Source organism: Cheilinus undulatus, linkage group 20 (assembly GCF_018320785.1).
Source record: "Cheilinus undulatus linkage group 20, ASM1832078v1, whole genome shotgun sequence".
NCBI classification, from domain to species: Eukaryota; Metazoa; Chordata; class Actinopteri; order Labriformes; family Labridae; genus Cheilinus; species Cheilinus undulatus.
The window spans coordinates 12,536,088-12,557,161 of NC_054884.1; the positions used below are offsets into that span (position 1 = coordinate 12,536,088).

The 21,074-nt window shown below is 39.3% G+C and overlaps 1 protein-coding gene across 1 annotated transcript; it reads left to right on the forward strand.

The window, feature by feature from the left end:
* Positions 1 to 1,581: 1,581 nt before the first annotated feature.
* On the forward strand, positions 1,582 to 17,776 carry LOC121527881 (uncharacterized protein C16orf52 homolog B-like). Its single transcript, XM_041814900.1, has 3 exons — positions 1,582 to 2,383; positions 11,624 to 11,836; positions 14,070 to 17,776. The coding sequence occupies exons 1-3, from the start codon at positions 2,278 to 2,280 to the stop codon at positions 14,252 to 14,254; spliced, it is 504 nt and encodes a 167-aa protein (XP_041670834.1). The 5' UTR covers positions 1,582 to 2,277; the 3' UTR covers positions 14,255 to 17,776.
* Positions 17,777 to 21,074: the final 3,298 nt, after the last annotated feature.

Here is a 21,074-nt window from a genome sequence, read left to right on the forward strand (position 1 = left end):
TGAAGTGCTCTTAAATCATCTGTAGACAGTTGACAGCGTTTACTCTAGTCTTGATAAAACACAGTGGACTAACAGCAGCAGATGACACCTCAAACCATCACTGAGTGGACACTGAAAACACTGGACTTCAAGCACCTTGGATTCTGTACCTCTCAGATCTTCCTCCAGACTCTGACCTTTATTTCCAAATGAAATTCAAAATGTACTTTTCGATGAAAACAGGACTTTGGACCACTGAGCAGCGACCCAGTTCTTTCTTTCCTTAGTGTGTGAGACACTTGTGACATCTGTGATTCAGGATTGACTTTACACGAAAACACGGCACTTGGCGCATTTTCTGAACCCGTCTGTGTGTGATGGCTCTTGATTCACTAACTCCAGTCTCAATCCACTCCTTGTGAATGCCTCCTTTTCTTGAATCTGCTTTGTTTACAATCCTCAAAAAGCTGAGCTCATCCCTTTCACCTGTGTACCTTTTCTTACCACGTTTTTCTTCCAGTAAACTTCCATGAATGTATTTTGATACAGCTTCTGAGAACAGCCTGCCCTTTAAGCACTGACTTTCTGTGGCTTACCTTCATTGTGGAGGATGACTGTATTTGCCTTCTGGACAATAGTCAAGTTAGCAGTCTTTCCCATAATTGTGGTTGTGTTTACTGAAACAAAGAGAGAGAATAAAAGCTCAGTAAACTTTTGCCAGTTGGACTTTTCCATAATATTCTAATATTTTGAGATAATGGATTTTGATTTCTGTTAGCTGTAATCATAAAAAGTCTTGAAATATTTCACTTTGTATGAGACGAATCGAGAATATATGGAAGTTTCACTTTGTGAATTAAATTACAGCAAAAATGAACTTTCCATATATTTCTTTTTTTTAGTTGCACCTGAACTTGTTAAAAAGGCTGTTGGAGAGCCATCACAAAAAAAAAAAACAGAGAAAAACAAAATGCACTCAGAAAAACATAGAATGAAAAATACTCAAACAAATTTTTTTCCCCCAAAAATATTGTGCAGTTTTGAGATAGCATCAGTAAATCACAAAAACATATATTTTTTATGTGAATGCAATATCTGCATGTGTTTTCAGAGTTAATTTAATTATCTCCCAATGTCAAGAGGAAAAAATCTGACAGTAAGCTTCTGTTAAAATTAGCATGTTATCAATTTCAAAAAATACGCAATATTTTTCAAAACATCACATCTTTATAGCGGTAAAATTAAGTGACTAAAAAGTTTTGATATATACCATCCTAGGGCCTCCGCAGTTTACCGACAAGCAAGGCTGATATTCCTTAAAATACCACAGCAGCTGGGTGAAGTAATAAACTGGTAAGAGATAAAAACTCTTAAAACGGAGAAAGTTGGCCTTTTATTTACATGTTTTAATACTTTTATAGCATCAAACCTTTAAAGCATGTCTGTCAATTTGTTAATAAAGTTGCAAAATATTCTTAAACGCGTTTTAGCATCAACTACACATGATTACACCATGTATTTTGTTATGTTGCAAAAGAAGCACACCGTCCACTAGTTACGAAAACTCTCGCGAGACTTGCCCACTACAGACATGAAGACGCGAACTGGCTGAATTTTAGTTTCCATTGCTCTGAGAAGCATCGCCTTGCATGTAACAGTCTCTGTGTATTAAACGGGGGGTTACTGAAGGAGTGAAGTGGGGTGGTTCTGCTTGTGTTGGAGGATTTAAAGCACCTGGAAAGGCGTCAGTGTGAGCATGTGCGGCGTTTTCCTTCCGTGTGTGAGCGTCCACGGGAGAGAACCAGCTTCCATATGGGGGGAGAGAGCTCCGGGGGCTCTGGAATTAAGTCTGCTGCATGCATGAATTCGTCTGCACAGCTGGGGATTTGACTTGTAAATTTACACAAAAATTTGAGAAGAAACTGCAGTCGCTTTCTGCAAACGGGACGGGGATGCACCCAGAGCCAAGTTACACATGAGCCCGGGCTGCGACCCTCTCCTCCTGGGCTGGAGAGGAGCCAGCAGGTCGCCTCGGGTCCGCCTGTTTTTGGACTGATGAAAGGAGGTCATTTATGGGAGCAGCCTTCGCGTATGATTCCTGGAGTACGTAAACAACATGTGGACATAATGTGGATCAAACAGTGGCCATCACTATCATTGAAAGGTCCCTAACGCAGGATGGGAACATGATGGGACACGAGCTTTGGATTTAGGTTAAAGACTGCTAAATGTCCCGCCTCCCTCCAGGTGAGACAGAGGCTCACAAACACTCTGTCCTCCTCCTGTGTTTACACAGACATGGATAAACTCACCGTGATTTCAGGGTGCCTCTTCCTTGCTGCGGACATCTTCGCCATAGCCAGCATCGCCAACCCGGACTGGATCAGCACCGGAGACTCAGCTGGTACGGCCCTTTTGAGCTCTTAATAGTTGTTTATGGTTACTAATTTCACATCAATTCATCATCTAAAAAGACTGATAAGTAAATCTTGAGTGGAAAATGGCATCAAACCATTAACAATGGTTTTGTAAGGCTTTACAGACCCATCTGTGATCAGTGTATGGATTAGCTTACATGTAAAGGTGTGACTTAGGGCAGACAGACTACCTAAAGGCCACAGTTACACACAGTCCATTAAAGTTGTCATATAAATGGTAGTACTTCTCAAAAGTTGTGTTTTTACACTTAAACTAAATTTAACCAAAGTTCTCAAGTTTACATCTTATGAAATACATTATGTCTCTAGGTGATACTCAGTCGGTAGATACTTTAATTCATTTTTTTAGTTGTCCTTTAATTTAGCAAAGAGGACTGAGGTCTTTTTTCCAAGGGTGCCCTGCAGTTATACGGAAACAGATCAAGTGAAAACATTAAACATAGTTATATCAAAATTAATTGAACACGCACTAAAAAAAAAAGACATTTATACTTAAGAAACATGCCAGTTTTGCTCATATAGTTTTTTAAACAGTCACTTTCCTTGAGTAGTTCTGAAACTATCTTTTAAAAAATCACAAAAAGAAACAATAGAGGGCAGCTTAGCTGTCAACTGGAAGTTGTTCAACTCAATACAAATAGATCTCAATACTTAGAATATCATCACAAAGTTGATTTATTTCAGTAATGTATTTCAGACTAATGTATTTCAGGTGTTTATACCTTTTAGTTTTGATGATTATGGCTTAAAGCTAATCAAAACCCAAAATTCAGTATCTCAGAAAATCCAAATATTACTTAAAACCTATAAAAAGATTTTTAACATAGAATTGTTGGACGACTGAAAAGTATGAACATGTACAGCACTCAATACTTGGTCGGGGCTCCTTTTGCATAAATTACTGCAGCAATGCAGTGCGGCATGGAAGTGATCAGTCTGTGGCACTGCTGATGTGTTATGAAAGCCCAGGCTGCTCCAGCAGTGGCCTTCAGCTCTTTTGCATCGTTGGGTCTGGTTTCTTACATCTTCCTCTTCATAGTACCCGATAGATTCTCTATGAGGTGTAGGTCAGGCAATTTGCTGGCCTATCAAGCACAGGGATACCATGGTCCTTAAGCCAGGTACCTTTGGCAGTGTGGGCAGGTGCCAAGTCCTGCTGGAAAAGGAAATCAGGATCTACATACAGCTGGTCAGCAGAGGGAAGCATGAAGTGCTCTGAGACTTCCTGGTAGAGGGCTTCACTGACCCTTGACCTGGCAAAACACAGTGGACCATCACCAGCAGATGACATGGCTCTCTATACTATCACTGACTGTGGAAACTTCACACTGGACATCAAGCACTTTGGATTCTGTGCCTCTTCACTCTTCCTCCAGATTGTGGGACCTCAAGTTCCAAATGAAGTGCAAAATTTAATTTCATCTGAAAAGAGGACTTTGGACCAATTAGCAACAGTCCAGTCCCTTTTGTCCTTAACCCAGGTAAGACACCTCTTCTGTCTCTGGTTCAGGAGTAGCTTGACACAAGGAGTGTGACAGTTGTAGCCCATTCGTCTGTGCATGGTGACTCTTGAAGCAATGACTCCAGCTGCAATCCACTCCTTGTGAAGCTCCCCCAAATTCTTGAATGGGCTTCGTTTCACAATCCTCCCAAGGCTGCGGTTATCCCTGTTGCTTGTGCTCCTTCTTTTTTAAAATGTGATCCAGGTTTGAGCTCTGGTTTCATGGGTTGAAATGTTTATGACAGGGGTGAAGTCAGGTAAGGGGGTAGTTTAACAACAATTGCTCTGTAAATAAACAGAATACTGTGCTGCTTTCTATGTTGACTCAATGAGGGGTCGCTGACAGAGCAATACAAGTCACAATGAAGAGCTTGAAATCCATCCCCAGTGATAAATTGAAGATCACTGTGACATATAGCATCCAAAAGCTTTAAGACAGAAGCAGTTGCACGTGCATAGATAGTGTCACAATAGTTTAGGCAAAAATATAGATTGGACGATCTTTTTTCCAAGTTGAGGCATGTTTTCTTTCACGTAAAAGACAAATCCTGATCTAACCAGGTACCCAGGTATCTATAACTGTTGGACATATTTAATATTGACAGTGCAGCAAGGGGTTCAATTTTCTGTGTAGTGAAAATACATTTTCTTTATTGAGCGTTTAGCATGAGTTCAAGGTGGATAGGAGCTTGCTGGAAAAAGTTAAAATTAGTTTGCAGCTGTGACAGGGCTTGACCATTAGAGGGTGCTATATATAAGGGAAATTAAAGTGGCCCAAGGATAGATCCTTGTGGTACTCCCTTGCTGATCTCCATAAAAGATGAAGTGACATTATCTACAACTACAGCTTGAGTTCTGTTTGTTTAATAGACCCAGTTACAAGCCATCACATCAAAGCTGACAGAAGACAGTCTACTTAACCAGATGTAGTGGTCCACAAGGACTAAGGCCTTCGAGAGGTCAACCTTTATCCTGGGCCAAAACAAAGATCCAGGTATCTGAGATGACTTGGACGCTGTCATCGAATCGGTGTCTGTGAATGGTGAGAGCATGAAAGTTGTGAAGCAGTTCGCCTATCTTGGCAGCGTTATCCATTGATCAAATGACGGCAAAGGTGAGATCAACCACAGACTTGGACACGTGCAAGGGGCGATGGGTTGGCTGAGCTAGACAGTGTGGTGTTCCCGGTATCTAAGCATGCAAACGAAAGTCAGAGTCTTTGGGTTCTTGGTCCTTCTGGTCTAGTTTTACTCTTGTAAGGCTTGGACAGTGACTGATGGCCAGAGGGGCTGACTGGACTCCTTTGTGACAACTTCCTGGTGCATCTTTGGGTATTATTGACGAGACCTTTTTATAATGCTGACGTGTTTTGAAGAGCGGGGATTGGAAGGGCCGGCTGTTTGATTCACTAATGGCAGCTGTGCTTTTACAAGCACCCGGTGTGCCTTCCTGGGCTTGACTGCGTCAATGTGGAGGGGGGCAGCTAAGAGGGTACCTGGAGTGATGGGGCACAACCCTAATGCAGACCTGGAGGCCAGAGTGGTACAGGACTATGGTTGACGCAGCAAAGTCCCGGACTGGCACATGCTCCCATACCTGACCTGTCTGGTTTGGTACAGTACAGACTGGCAGAGTAAATTTTGATCATGCCTGTGTCTCATGCTGAAATTCATCCAGCCTCACTTATTGTGATCGGAAATCTATTTCTTTTTGGAGGTCCAGATCATTTGGCTCTGATTAGTTACAAAAACTGGTCATTTGGCTCCAAAAAAATCTTTGTTTAATGCTAGTTTGGCTTTAAAATGCATGTTAAATAACAACAACAATTGAAGAAAGACTCATGTTCATATAAAAGAGCCCACTCTAAGTGGCTCAGTTGCTTACTCCACAAGGTTTATTTGCTTAATAGTATATCTCTGTTTCCATTAAAATCATGTTTATGGCAAAACGAGGGAGAAAAGCTGCTAAAGAGGTGCAGGTAGTTCTTAGCCCATTACAAGACTCCTTAAGACTCTTTCATCTGGCTAGGTGTGTAGTAGTAGACCTTACATGTCAGCAGATAAATACAATCAGGAGTCAGGTTTTGAGCTGTCTTCTCTTTTGTCTTGTTTCTGTCTCAAAAGAAAAACATTCAGAAGCAAAGTCCAAAAGCTAAACATTGACTGCAAATGATGCAACATGTAAACAAACCTGTACAGTGCATGCACAGCTGCCTGCTCTCTCCAGTCTTAACTGCAGAGCTACAGCAGAGTCAAAATAAGCACATAAATGCTGACTTTCTCTAACTGGGTATAATTTGTTGCACAAAAGCAAACCACAGCTGCAAGTTTAGCAGCCTTCTTAAGAGGCAGTTTTATGTTGCATAATTACCTGAGTATTTTCACACTTTAAATCTGTCTTATTTCTTAATCATGGTACAAATGAACCACTGGCGTTGTGAAATGACTGTACTTTCATAAAAGCCCTCTTTTCCTGTTTAATTATCTGAACAGTAATTGCTTGAAGGCAGGAAGTGTTGATGGGAATGAAGATATGTGACTTCTAATTGGGCCTCCTGGGAGAATAATGTTTTCCACCTGGAGAATTGAAGCTCCTCAGGCTCACTCATGACGTATTCTAGTTTGGCTGGGAGGGCTCAGCGTCTATGTAGAGGTCAAAAACTGAAAGCAAGTATTGTATGAAAATAAACTCGTGTTTTGGGTCAAACTGTGACTGTACTCTAAACCCACGTGTCTGATGAATCCATAAAGTTATATCCAAACACAGAGAAGACAAAGTGGAGACAAACTTCTCTTAACTCCTCTCCATGTGTGAAGCTTTGCACCGTTACGAGAAACTCATGTTTGTTTGCTTGCTGAAGTGTTTAGTGGAGAGATTTAAAGCAGGAGGAGCGTCTGAGTTTATGAAGTGTTCATGGACTGAAAGTTCTTTTGTAAAGCAAACACACTGAGCTGGCTGGCTTTTACACCACTGCTGTGGCGAAAATGTGATGTCACAGTTGGCTGGCTTGCTGCGAGGTAAACAAATCAAACCATTGCCATGAGCTAGTTAGGATGGGAATCCCCACTCACCAAGACAGTTTAAAAAAACAGATTTTATATGTAATGCATAAAGATGGTGCTGCATCTTAGTTATAGTCATTTCTGGCCAGCCTTTCTGTTTCTTACAGCAACACTGTAACTTTTTTGCACTAAAATATCCAGATTAATTCAGAACTAGACTGGGTCCTGAGTCATTCACGACCACTATGACTGAAATCTTGGTGATGCCTCTATATTCCACTTTAACTTTAGCTGTTCTTAATACTGGCACTTTGTGGCCACCGTATATTCTGAGCTTAATCTTGCACCGAGTGAGCATGGGTTTTTGGCTATCACTGAATAACTTGGCATTATAGTGTATCCACAGCCTGTGTCTACTTCAAATGTTAAATGTTTCCAATTTAATGTGAGTTCTTTTCTGATCTGTTCTCCTCATCCAGACTGTACATTTCTTCATTGGAGTTTTTTGCATGTTAAAAAATGAAATAGAGCTCGTTATGGTTACACGCTAACTCTAAACTTCATTTCGTTTGTACATGTTCATTTAAATGGGTGATGGAGGATTAATATCAGTGCAGGCTGCTTTCTTTTCTCTCACTTGATGCCCCCCTCCCCTCTCAAGTGAACTATCACTTAAAACACTGTGATTGGTTTGTGTATTATGTGGGTATCAACCATAGTGTACAACAGATTAAGGCAGAAGTTTGTACTCACAGCTACGTAACGACTGAATTGAAAAGTTGCTCTGTCATGTTGGATGGATCCAGAGTGATTTTAAAGGTGTGACAGAGCCACAAGCTTGCGGTGAGAAACAGTTTGCCACATTCTACAAATCTGGCAATTTAAAGAATTTGAATACAAATAAAACGCAACAAACTCGGTGTGCAGTGTTCAAGTGCATGAAGTTTTTTCGCATTACCTCTTCCGGAAAAATCCTCTTCTGAAATTAACAGACAGTGTGGGAAGACTTTAGTATGATGCATAGTGAAAACATCCTCATTTTCACTATCTCCCCCTTTCTCTTGTATGAAATTAGCTCTCTTTTCATACTTTTATTTCTCCCCTTAAACTGTGTAGCCCCCCCCCCCCACCGGCTCTTTTTATGTGTCCCACTTTTCCACAGTTGTGACATTTTTCACTGGCAAACCTGCAGTCTTTTGCCAGCTGGTTTTTTCCACTGCATCTGTAGCATTTTATAATGTCCAGAAGGGGCTTTGCTCATGTGTCGCTGACCTAATTCGCCAACCTCGCCACTCTGCTCCATTTACTGGGTTCTTTCATGGCATGTAAATCCACAGCGGCTCTGTTTGCCACCTCCATTATGCAAATGTGAGTACTTTTTCCAAAGTCATTCCGGACTGTGACGGCAGCCTCCATCGTATCCTGTCTTCATTTATAGCTTGGATTGAATGATCTCTCAACTTCATTCTCAATGAATCACCAAAGTTACAGTCCTGCGCCAGCTTTCCCAGCTCTGCCACATAATCACCCACACTTTGCATATTACTCTGGTACCCTGTATTGGCACTAAGTTATAAAAACATTTCACAGTCACTGCATAACATGGGGCATTTTGAACCTTGCAATCCATCTCTTTTCAAATATCCAAATTATTTGGTAGAGCTAGTTGTTTGGCTCCCACACGGCTGATCATTTGGTACCAGTTTGGCTTTTTGTCTCTCTGAAATGCTACTTTTATACCCATGTTACTGACCTGTTGCCAATCAATGTAATTGGTTGCAAAATACTCCTCAAGCTGATTTTGATTATTACCACCTACTTTTCCAGCCATTTGTTACCTTGTCCCTACATTTTTGGGATGTGTTACTGCCATGAAACTCAAAATGAGTTGAAATTTTTCATGAAATGGTAAAATATCTCAACACGACATGTTATGTTCTACTGTGAGTAAAATATGGGTTTTATTTGATGACACTCTTTTGATTTACATTTTAGACAGTGCCCCAACTTTTTTAGAATTGGGGTTTTATTTAACATATTCCTTTTTGCTTATTTTCTTGTGCAGCTGCCATGCCGTTTTCCAGTTTTTGTTTGATGCTCTTCTTATCACACTGAATAACAAACGGAAAGCTCTCTCTATTATTGAATGAAACACTCTGCATGGACATTTGAGTCCAGTGTAGGGGAAAATGGATGCACTGTTTACGTTGTTACCCTCTCTGTGGTCTGAGAGGATGTGTTTAGAGGGAACAGGACGTCCGGTGTGTAGGGGGTGTAGGTCAGCCCGCAGAAGGATGTGGTTTGGGGCTGATGTTCCCCTCAGTCTCATCCTGGTATCATCGACCAGCAGTGATCCATGATCTGGGACTGAAGCTCTCTTAAGCCAGTGATGAATATTTAAAGGCGTGGTTGTGTTTGTATGCTTTGATGGATATGATATCTAGAAGTTAGAGATGTTGGGGAATGTTTCTAGGATGCCTGTTGTTTTGTTGTGCTTTTTGTAATAAACTTCATGTAGATAACTGTTAAATGAGAATCAACAGGCTGTAGGAGAAGCTTAAGCAATTTTACTCTCTAATCACAAGATTTTCCAGCGCCTCCCTGTGCTTTTCCTGCGCTCTTTGTGATATTGGTTTCTTGTAATTTTGGCCATCATGACAATTATGTTAATTTTCCTGTCACTGTGTTTTAAATGGCTCTGGATAAATCCATAAAATGTATAAAGCTCGTCAGCCTGCTTGTTAGGCTCTGACCGCCTGCTGAAGATAATAAGTAAGAAAAAGGAGGGAGAGCAAAGAATAAATGAAAGTGTGGGAGGATTTAATTTAGCATTTATGTGCTCTGTTTGAGAGGAGGGTTCTGTGTAGTCAGACTGGATGTGGAGTTTGGCTGACGCAGAATTCTAATTGATGTATGTTTGTGTAAGAAAAAGCCCACCTACTGTAGCTGACATCACAGCACCCAGGAGGCGGACAGATGATTTTCCACCGGATGTAAGGTCATTGAACACAATCCAACAGTTTCTTTCTCTTTGTCTTCCCTTGGTGATTCAGGCAGGAGTCTGAACCTGTTTGATGTCATATGTGGGGCCAGGATGGGGGGGTCACCAGACCTTAAAGCCAGAGTCAGAATGAATGAAAGTTTCACTTTTTCAGGTACAGCTCATTCAGAAAGCATTCAGACTAGAGGTGGGAGAAAAAATCGTTTCTTAGATGCATCATGATGTAGAAGTAGAAGATTCTGAATCGATTTATAAATGTCAAATAATTGATAATCGCAAAATAACTCAAATATTTAATACTGTGGAATAGCAGGAACAAAAGGTGGAACTCTGATAGACAGTGCGTAACAACAAGATTTGTGAGCAGGGATAAGTTATACTGAAAGTGATTTGCAGTGGCTACTGCTGATGTGGTGATTAGCTTGTATTTAGCTGTAGTTTAGCAGCAGTTTTACCAGAACTGGAGCACGTTTCTGTATGAAATAGATTTAAAGCTTATCATGATGGAAAAGATGTTTTCGCTCCCCTGCTGACCTGCTTCGGCATGAGTTTGTGAGAGTTACAGGGTGCAAGGGATTGGTTGTGTGATTAGGTATGTACAATGGCTGCTAATGGAGTGATTAGCTTGAATGTAGCCACAACAACAGTTTTGTTAGAACTGGACGATATTCCTTTATTAAAACAAGAGTAAAAAGCCACACTGAAGGCTTTTCCTGATGGAGAAGATGTTTCAGCACTTCTCCAGGTCTGCTTCGGCATGGATTTGTGATCATTGCGGGTGGGGTTTGCCAATGTATCCAATGGCTGCTGCCGTGGTAGCTATCAGATGTAGCTGTAGGAAAGCAACTGTTTAATATAAACTGGACCACATTTCTTTGTTAAAACAAGAGAAAAGAGACACACCTTGGCTTGTCTCAGCAGAGAAGATGTCTTGCACGTCTCTCGACCAGCCTTGGCATACATTTTATTCACCCAGCAGTTCAACCTCATTTTGTCTTGTTGCTCTGATTCGCCATTATGATTGTGATGGACAGAACATTCCTCGTATCACCTTCTGATAATTTTTGAAAAGTCCTACCCTTTCCAAACACTTTCTATGGGAGCTTTCCCAGATGAATGTGGCATATATCCATGCAATAGAGAAACGAAACAGTCTATCTGGCATGTCAGGTTAGGTTGCCTGGCCAAACAGAACAAGTGGGAGAGAAGAGCCTTAGTAAGAGAGGTGACCAAGAACCTTATGGTCACTCTGCCTGAGCTCCAGAGATCCTGGGTGGAGATGGGACAAAGTTTTAGAAGGACAACCATCACTGCAGCCCTCCACTGATCTGAGCTTATGGCAGAGTGGCTAGACAGAAGCCTCCCCTCAGTGAAAAACACATGAAAGTCCACTTGCAAAAAATTCCAAATGAAAGACATCTTGGCTTTTATGTGTTTTGCGTTTACTGACACAGCTGCCTCTCGTCTTTTCTCTGTTTGTTTCTTGGATTTGTCAGTGTCAGTATAAACTGTTTTTACAACTATGAAACCAGGAAATGGCAAGAAGTAGTACCAGATCATCTTTGTGTATTAGGTCGATGAAGGATGCTCTAAAACTAAGCTTTTATCAAAAGACTGAAGCCATACCAGATTTATGTCTTTTTGTTCAATCTTGGACAAAAATACATCTCAAAAAATGTTTATCTTCTCTGTCTCCATTCAGGCTCTTTGACTGTGGGTTTGGTCCGGCAGTGCCAGACCATCCATGGTAGAGACCGGAGCTGCATCCCCCCACAGCTGCCTCCGGAGTGGATCACCACCCTCTTCTTCATCATCCTGGGCATCATCTCCCTCACTGTCACCTGTGGTCTGCTGGTGATGTCACGCTGGCGTCGTGAGGCCGCCCGGTACGCCCGGTGGATAGCATTCACAGGGAGTACGTTTTCATCAACTCATTTGATCTTTAAAGTGAAAAATTTTCTTCGAATACACCACAAAAAAATATTCAGCCTGCAGGAGACAACCTACTTTGAGCACAAGCAGTCTCTGAAACATTTATTGAAGCTGCAGAAGTGTTGGTCCCAAACAGGGACGAGAGCAGAGACATGCAGTAAAGGGTCTCAGGCTAGATTCGAACCTGGGCCATCCGCATACGTGGGGCGCGCCTTAAACCACTAGGCCACTTGCACCCCAAAAAATGTGTTTTTTGTGCAATTTTGCCTCTTGTACACATGCAAATTGCATCTTAGGTGTCTGAAAACTCACCCTTTGGAAAACTCCCTGGGTGAAGAATATTAGAAACTCTATTAAAGCATTTATTCGTAGATGGGAAAATAGAGCTTTAGGCTTGTAATGTTGCCTGCTGGTTTTTCCTGTTTAATATCACTGGTGTTCAATGGCATGGCAGTTGCAGACCAAACTTTTGCTGGTGTTAATGTTGCTAACTGGACTTTTTTCATACTAACACAGTTTCCCTCCCACTATGCTTATGAACAAAGATACCTGAAAGGACTATAGGGGTCACTGCTGCTTCATGCAACACTCCCAAGTCATAAACAAGACCCCGTTTGGGTTGGTGGGACAACTTTGAAAATGAAATGGTCATTGAACAAGAACAACATAAACATTTCTATATGTCAAGGACATCATTGCTGTCTCTTAGTGAGCTGCTTTCCCAATGGTGGCACAGTGAAGGACAGACTACTGTTGACATGGTGCGCTTTTCATAGCACGTGGACAAAGATGGTTTCAAGAGCATAGCATATTAGATAGAAAGGGAGAAAGAAAACCTCCATTTTTACAATACCAGCCCATGCATGGACGACTCTTTACATTTAAGTGGCGACATTGCATTCATTTTTTTCTAAACCTTTTTGATGCTTGCTGCATTTTGAGGCAAAACCACATCATAGTTTAAAAAAAAGATGCCACTTGAAACTTTATGTACTAAGGCATGTGACCTAGCTTTATAATGGAGCACTTACCTTCAGTAAAGCTTTTAGTCTGGTAATAATGAACAACCAGAATAAAGGGACTGCTCAAGAGCTAAGGCTGATTTGTGCAGATATTTCTGTTTTTACAGCAAAAGGACAAGGATTGTTGATGAAATGCTATCAGAGTCACAGCTGTCACTTCAGATTGATACAGTGCCTATAAAAAGTATTTCCACTTTGACATTGAAGAGGTATTTTTGTAAAAAAAAAAAAAAAAAAAAAATCAAAGAAGCCAAATTATTTGAGAGGCATCTGGCTGCAGCCCTTGGGCAAACCTCTACGCTGGGGCGTTCGGCTGGAGACCTCTCCGCTGGGGCGTGACGTACATTGCCCAAGCCATGGACCTCTATGCTGGGGCGTGACGTATATTACCTGAGCCGGCAGACCCCTACGGTGGGGCGTGACGTATATTACCTGCGACGAAATTTCAGCTCTATCCACTTGCCGACTGATTGACCCTAAATCTAACCAGTCGGGTTTTAATGCCTAAATCTAACCAGTCGGATTTTAATGCCTAAATCTAACCAGTCGGATTTTAATGCCTAAACCTAACCAGTCGGATTTAAACGCCTAAACTGAACCAGTTGGGTTTTAATAGCGTATGGGTCGCCCCAGCGTATGGGTCGGCGTCTGCTACTGCACGGTCCAGCGTAGGCTTGGGCAATGTACGTCACGCCCCAGCGAAGAGGTTTCGCCCCACCCAATCTCTCAAAATCTCATCATCACAAGCCAGAATTAAGACTGAACCCCAAAAGGGGAACCATGTTCACTTATGTCAAATGTGATTGGTAAAATCAGAGCAAAAGTTGTTTTGAGTCTTTTTTTCTGTAGTTTCCTGACAGGAAAGAAAAATTATTCGAATCAGGTTTGGTGAGAAAAAAATCTAATTTTTAGGCTGTATTGCAGGTAACTCGGCCTTTGAGCCATTGCCTTTAGCTAACTATTGTTAACACAACTGTTTTAATTCATGTGATGGCTTATAAATTACTGTTTTTGTTTTTTCCCTCATGTTGAGCATTTCTTAAAATCTGTCACTTTAATTATTTTTTCATTCTTGTTGAGCATAAACACACCATCATTCTCCCAGGCAGCTGCCCAAGCTCTCTTGTGTGTAAATTCCTGGTTTAGAGGCAATGCTAATGCTTTTTTATGTCTTTCTGTGTTTCTCTGTCACAGTGGTTCTGTTTTGTATGGCTGCACTGATTTTCCCCATTGGCTTCTACATCAACGAGGTCGGAGGACAGCCATATAAACTCCCCAACAACACCGTCGTGGGCTCCTCATACGTACTCTTCGTTCTTTCCATCTTCTTCACAATAGTAGGACTACTTTTTGCTGGAAAGGTGTGCTTACCTGGCTGACGCAACTTCACTCTCTTTTTGTATCAACATCATCGGAAGCTGACTTTTTAAAAATGGATGCTTCGGTGGCAGGAAAACCTTCAAGAAACTGATGAGCATCCGTGTTGTGCCTCCTCTTTTGGATCAGTTTTCTCAGTTGTTGTAGCTGAAGTGTTTTTTCATTTTTGTCTGATGATCAGAGATGAAACTGCTGCAAAGAGCACTGACATGGTTTTCAGCTTTGTCCGTCCTGAACTACAAGTATGAAGTGAACGGACAGGAGAATATTGAAAATCATGATAGAAATGGATTTAAATGCCGGGACTTTAGTGAGAGGCCTGCGGTGTTATCCATCATCTGAAAGTTTAATGACAGATAACAGATACACCTGTCTTCTCTCATCTCGGCTGAGATGCCCAAACTGAGATAAGACTGATTTCAGGCTGGCACCAAATATCGGTTTCTTCCCTGAAGACAAACTGTAATATAACCCATGAAGTTTCACTTTCTTGGCACATTTTATTTATTTCTTTAAATGGTTGGTTTTGTTTTTTGTAAAGGTATTTTTTTATTAAAGGGCCTAATGCATCCCAGAGATTCCCTGCCATTAAAATCTGTGGTGGATCACTTTGCCTTAAAGAGCTGAGAACCTTAAATAACATTATATCCTTGAGTTTCATTCAATCACATTCTAGATAAATCCAATGATTTAGAATAAAATGTTATACTGAATGTAATAGGGACTTAGCAAAAGTGTTGGCTGGCAGTAATATTAGATTAGGGTCAGAGCTGCTCAGAGGGGTGTACTAAGACATGAGATCAGTGAGTATGGGTGATGGGTGAACCACACATGAGCCTTGAGGTTTACTTTTATGCTTCTATAAAGGTGATTACAAATTATGATCACAACCATAGTAACTTAAAATAACGATAGCTTTATTTATGTAAAACCCCTTTTGTGCTGTTGGTTTAGCTCACTTGGGAGAGTAGGCGACCCACAACAGAGGCAATAGTCCTTGTTGCTCTAGTCACAGGTTTGACCTCTGATCCTGATGCTATTTCAGCTCTTGCCATCACCCACTCTCCCTGCCTTTCCTGTCTTTCAACAGCTTTACTAAACTTTAGCACTGATCATCAGGGGCCAGATCGGGCCCCTCACAGCTTCTCATCCAGCCTCCAGAAGATTATTAAATTCAGAAAATGTGATATGGTATTTAGAGTGTCTTTTCATTTTCAAAAGTTTCTAAAGAAAACCCCAAAATTAACTGAGATTAAAACATTGTTTCTGGATTTGCTTGATACTTGAATGGTTTCACAAAAATCCACCTGTCAGCCATTATTAGTAAATAAGATGCATGATATATACACACTCATCAGTCCATTCTTGACGAGAACGGCTGGTTATGACGTCAACCTACCAATGTCCCTGCCTTGATCAAAAACAAAAGACCTGAATGTGTTTTTCGCCAACCAGGATTGGATATATTTAACTCAAAACCACTGATGCACAACTTGACAGCCCTAGATATATGTGGCTAAAATATCTCAATCGCCCCCTTGTGGCTGGCTGCAGTATAGGCAGTAGGGACTGAATTTACTGCTAATGCCTAAGAATAAGGTAAATTTCAAAGGAAGTAAAAACATCTCAATAGATCTTATTTGCTTAATCAACAGTATAGCCTCCACAATGTCTGCCAAGAAAAAAATGCAAATGTAATTGATGATTCCTGCCCTAAAGGCTAAAGCTGTCCAAAAAACAGTTGCATACAAAAAACGAATATTGTGGAAAACATGCGTAAAAATTCCATACATTCATTACACATAATTTGAAATATTTTAAGATCTTTTTTTACTTAAATCTTGATAACAGCTTATGTAAATCCAGTACCTCAGAATGTATAAATTTACTAAGAGCAATAATAAAAAAGGTCTATAATAATGAAAAATGATAATTGTCTGAAAACAATGTTCGTTTATGCACTCAGTACTTGGTCAAGGCCTTATTTTGCACAAATTACTGCATCAGTGCAGCGAGGCATGGAGAAGGTTATCTTAGCAACCTGCTACATCCATTTGCTAGCAATTTTGGTCCGACTGGTCAATTTAATTGTGGGATGTTTTACAGGACACATTGTTTAAACACTCTTGTTGTTGCAACAGCTCAACAAGTATGTTAACCATCTCTGACATTATGATTACAGTTAACTATTATTGCCATGGCTGTGTTTGCTGTGCTTCCATCTTCAATCAGCTTGTTTTGATTGAAGAGGGGTCTGGCTGCAGATTGTAGCTCTCAGACTACCATTGTGAGATGCAGCATCTGGCAGGAAGGAAAGAATTGCTAAAACATAGGTAAAGGTTTGGATACCTGACCTGCTAAACCTAATTACAAAAATGTTCAGTACAGCCGAGTAGACAGTCTGATTACAGGAAAAAAGCTTGTCTTCTATTAAAACATTTGAATGCAGCAAACATAGCCTATATAGTGCTGTCAGGTTTGTGAGCTACGTAGCTAACATAGTTAAAGCTGAATCACAAAGCTCAAATAAACATCCAAATAAACTAAGCTACGAAGCTAATGTTTGCTACGTAAGCCACATAGCTTCGTTATCTACATAATTGTATAGCTAGGTTTGCTAAAGCTAACAGAGCTGAAGCAAGTTACGGTTCAAGGATCATTTTGTAAAATGGGTCTAAACATGATTTTCAGTTTCGACCCTGACCTGTTTTTGAATTCATGAAATGTTGCTTAGGCTGTAATGTTTGTAATATAGTTATTACATTAATGCAGACATTTATGAGTAAAGCTCAATTCTAAAAAAGAAAACACTGTACCAGCAAATCACGGCAGTTCTATCCTGACAGAGACAGGGTCTCACAGTAGTGGTCTGTAAGAGGGGGCGTCTGAGATTTACAGTCTGCAGCCAGACTGTGTTGAATATTTATGATTTCAAATTGGGGTAACCATACTGTCTTCCAAGCAGATCATGGAGGGTGAAATCCCTCTTTAACACAGCTCATGCAACAGCAAAATCTGGCAAGATGATTTTTAGAGCCATCTGAAAATCAAGCCTTAGCTGACTTTGTTTGGAAGGGGGGAATCAGGCCCAAAATTGACTTATTATCTTGTAGTTTTGCAGAAAGCCTGCACCATCAGAGCCATTAGATGACTCAAACGTCAGTTTAACATTTAAATAAGAAATGAACTTGAGGCACTGAGTTTGCATTGAGTAGCAGAATCATTGCATCTAGATATAAACCCTATGATTTTTCATAGCACCCATGTCTTTACTTTTTGTTGCATTAACATTTGCCTCAGTATTTCTATTATACCCTTCATACCCTTCAAAGAGATAAATCTAATGATTAGACTGAAGTTGGAGGAGGGTAACACTTGATAAGCAACACGTGGAAAAAATTGTTTCACCCCCTGATTGACCCAGACAACACAGACAAGATTTAAATACACTATATGGACAAAGGCATTTGGTCTCCTGGCACATCCATTTCCTGAGAGGGGCAGAGTCAGACAGCTCAGTAACATTTAAAGCCACAGACAGAAACAGCTTGTTCTGAGCAGGGCTGAAACAGAGGGGGTTTTAGACATGCAAAAAATCCAATACTGGTGTTATTTATTTATTTATTTATTTTTAGAAAAAAACTTCACAGGCATGTTTTGGGGACCTCTGAGACCAATATAAACTCGCCTTTAAAGGGTAAAATATGTGACCTTTAAGCTATGAACTGATGCTTTAAGTGATTTTTTGTGGCATTCGCTTCAAAGTTAAGCTGCTGTTGTTCCCAAACTCTTCCAGGTTCTAATGTCACTGACTGTTGACTCTGGAATATCTAGCAGGGATGAAGGTTCATGAACCATCCTATTGAGAAGGTGGCATCCTATCACAGCCCCAAGATTGATGTCACTGAGCTCTCCAGAATGACCCATTTTGTATCACAGATGTTTGCAAATGGAGACTGCGTGGCTAGGTGCTTGATTTTACACACCTGAAATCTATAATTTAAAGCAGTGGCCAAATACTTTTGTCCATATAGTGTTTGTCTCACTAGCTCTCTAGTACACCCCTCTGGTCTCTAACACAGCTTTGTTACTATCAGTGATGTAGTGAATGTATTATTCACCCTGGTTTGTTGAACACTGTCTCATGAAATGACTGAAGCTATGGTTGGGGTTTTTATACACTTCTATTATGTTGATTTTATTTCTGTATAAATGAAGTGAATGGCAGTTGTTTTCTAGTAGCACTGTGGTGTTGAATGAGCATGGAGGATCTCATTTCATTAAAATCACTTAATAGAGAGCTGATGGTGCTTTTCCTTTTTAATTTAAAGATTATACTGTGGTTTGATGTGAATAAAAGCCAGATAAAGAGCAGCTGGCAGCAGTAAAGGTCAAAGTGAAGAGGTCAGATTTTCCTCATCAGAAAACCAACATAAATTATTATTATTATTATTTTAATATTTTAAACATAAACATTTAATTCCTTGGACTGTTTACCTCTTTAAAAAAATTAAATGTAGGCTTATTTTTTGTTTGAAAAGGCCTCTACGATTTTTATCTGTCGGTCTGATTTAATCATCACTTTCCTGCAGCTTTAAATGTGTCTCTGCAATGAGCCAGAGCTTGTTTACTGCAGCATCTCACGCCCACTTTTTATCTTTTGTGTGCACAGATGCACAGGATGTTTAGGTTGCCATGGAAATATCTTTGAGGAGTATTTTTGTGATGTGTGTTTTTATGAAGCAGTCAGCTCTGGTTGACAGCTGCAGGAATCCAGTGGTGCATTGAAGGTTACCTCCCACTCAAAAGTCAAATATTCACACTGTCTTTGACCTCCAGTCTCTATGTCTTAAGTGCTGCAGTTTTAAGCATGCAAATACTTCTCTGTAAGAGTTCTAACTTTGTCATTTCTTTTTGGGCAAGTGTTTACATTTTCTGGGAAAGAAGTAGAAAAATGAAGTAAGATCTCTAAGTTATGAGTAACTTCTTTGTCTTCATGCTGGAAACTGGCCAAAATATGACTGGCAAAACTTCCAGAAAGAAACTGATTCAGGGACTGACCTGTGTTTACATAGTTAAAAATAGCATGTTTGAGAAAATATTTCAGAGTGCTTACAAACCAGATTCTTTTGGGACACCAGATCAGATTTATACAGAAACAAAACAGAAACAAAATTATGAAAAAAAAAAAAAAAAAAAATATTAAGAGAGGAGAAAGCAGCAGATGGATGTTGATAGACGTTCCACCATTTCTGTAGGCTACAACAGAGATTTAAAAGTTTGGCAAATGGATTAAATATATATGTATATATATATATAAATAAATATCTATATATATATATCACATTGACATAAGTATGCAAACCTTCTATTCAGTACACACTGGAAGCATCTTTGGCAGCAATAACAGCCTCCAGTTTTTTTAATATAATCCAACAAGCTCTGCACATGTGGATTGGGAAATTTGGGGTTTTTGTTTCAAAATTTGACCTTTTCAATTTAAAAATTTAAATCATATTTTGACCTTTTAAACTCATGATTTAAACTCTAATCTTGTATTTTGACCTTTTAAACTCATTTCAAATTTTAAATTACATTTTGACTTTTAATCTCCTAATTTTGATTTTTAATCCCAGATTTTGATCACTTTGATTCACAATTTAAAAATGTAACTCATTTTTTTACCTTTATAACTCCTTAATTTGACATTTAATATATATTTTGACCAGTTTGATTCACAATTTAAAATTTGACCTCATGTTTTAAATTCAGTTTCATATTTTGACCTATAAAACTAGTGATTTTAATTTGTATCTCATGTTTTGCCCTTTTAAACTCCTGACTTTGACTCTAATCTCGTACTTTGACCTATTTGACTCACAATTTCAAAATTTAACTGATATTTTTACCTTTTAAACTCCTAACTTTGACTTTTATTCTCATATTTTGACCTATTTGACACACAATTTGAAATTTTAACGCATATTTTGTCCTTTTAAACTCCTAACTTTGACTTTTAATGTCATATTTTGACCAGAATGATTCACAATGAAAAATTTTACCTAATTTTTGACCTATTAAACTAGCGATTTTAAATTTTATCTCATGCTTTGACCTTTTATACTCCATACTTTGACTTTTAATCCCAGATTTTGAACAGTTTGATTCATAGTTTAAAACTTTAAATCATAGTTTGACCTGTAAGACTTATAATTTAAAATCTTAACTCATATTTTGAACTTTCAAACTCCTAACTTTGACTTTTATTCACATATTTTGACCTATTTGACTCATAATTTAAATTTTAAACTCATATGTTGACATTTTAAACTTCAGACTTTGACTATTAATGTCATATTTTTACCTATGAGACTCACAATTTTTATTCATTTATTTTGACCTTTTAAACTCATTATTTCAACTTTAATCTCATGCTTTGACCTTTTAAACTCCATACTTTGATGTTTAATCCAAGATTTTGAATAGTTTGATTCACAATTTAAGATTTGAACTCATAATTTGACTTAAACGACTCACAATTTAAAAATCTTAACTCATATTTTGACCTTTGGAAACTCATGATTTTGAATTAAATTTCGCATTTTGACCTATTAAACTATTGATTTCAAATTGTATCCCATGTGTTGACCTTTTAAACTCTTAACTTTGACTTTTAATCCAAAATTTTACCTATTAGACTCATAATTTCAAATTTTAACTGATATTTTGGCCTTTTAAACTCATGATTTTGACTTTCTCTCTCATATTCTTGCCTTCTTCGAACATTATTTTGACCTTGTGAACTAATAAGTTTGACTTTTA

Coding starts and splice junctions, on each gene's coding strand:
- LOC121527881 (XM_041814900.1), top strand. CDS start 2,278: ATGGATAAACTCACCGTGATTTCAGGGTGCCTCTTCCTTGCTGCGGAC. Junction 2,384..11,623: donor CAGCACCGGAGACTCAGCTG/GTACGGCCCTTT, acceptor GTCTCCATTCAG/GCTCTTTGACTGTGGGTTTG. Junction 11,837..14,069: donor GTGGATAGCATTCACAGGGA/GTACGTTTTCAT, acceptor TCTCTGTCACAG/TGGTTCTGTTTTGTATGGCT.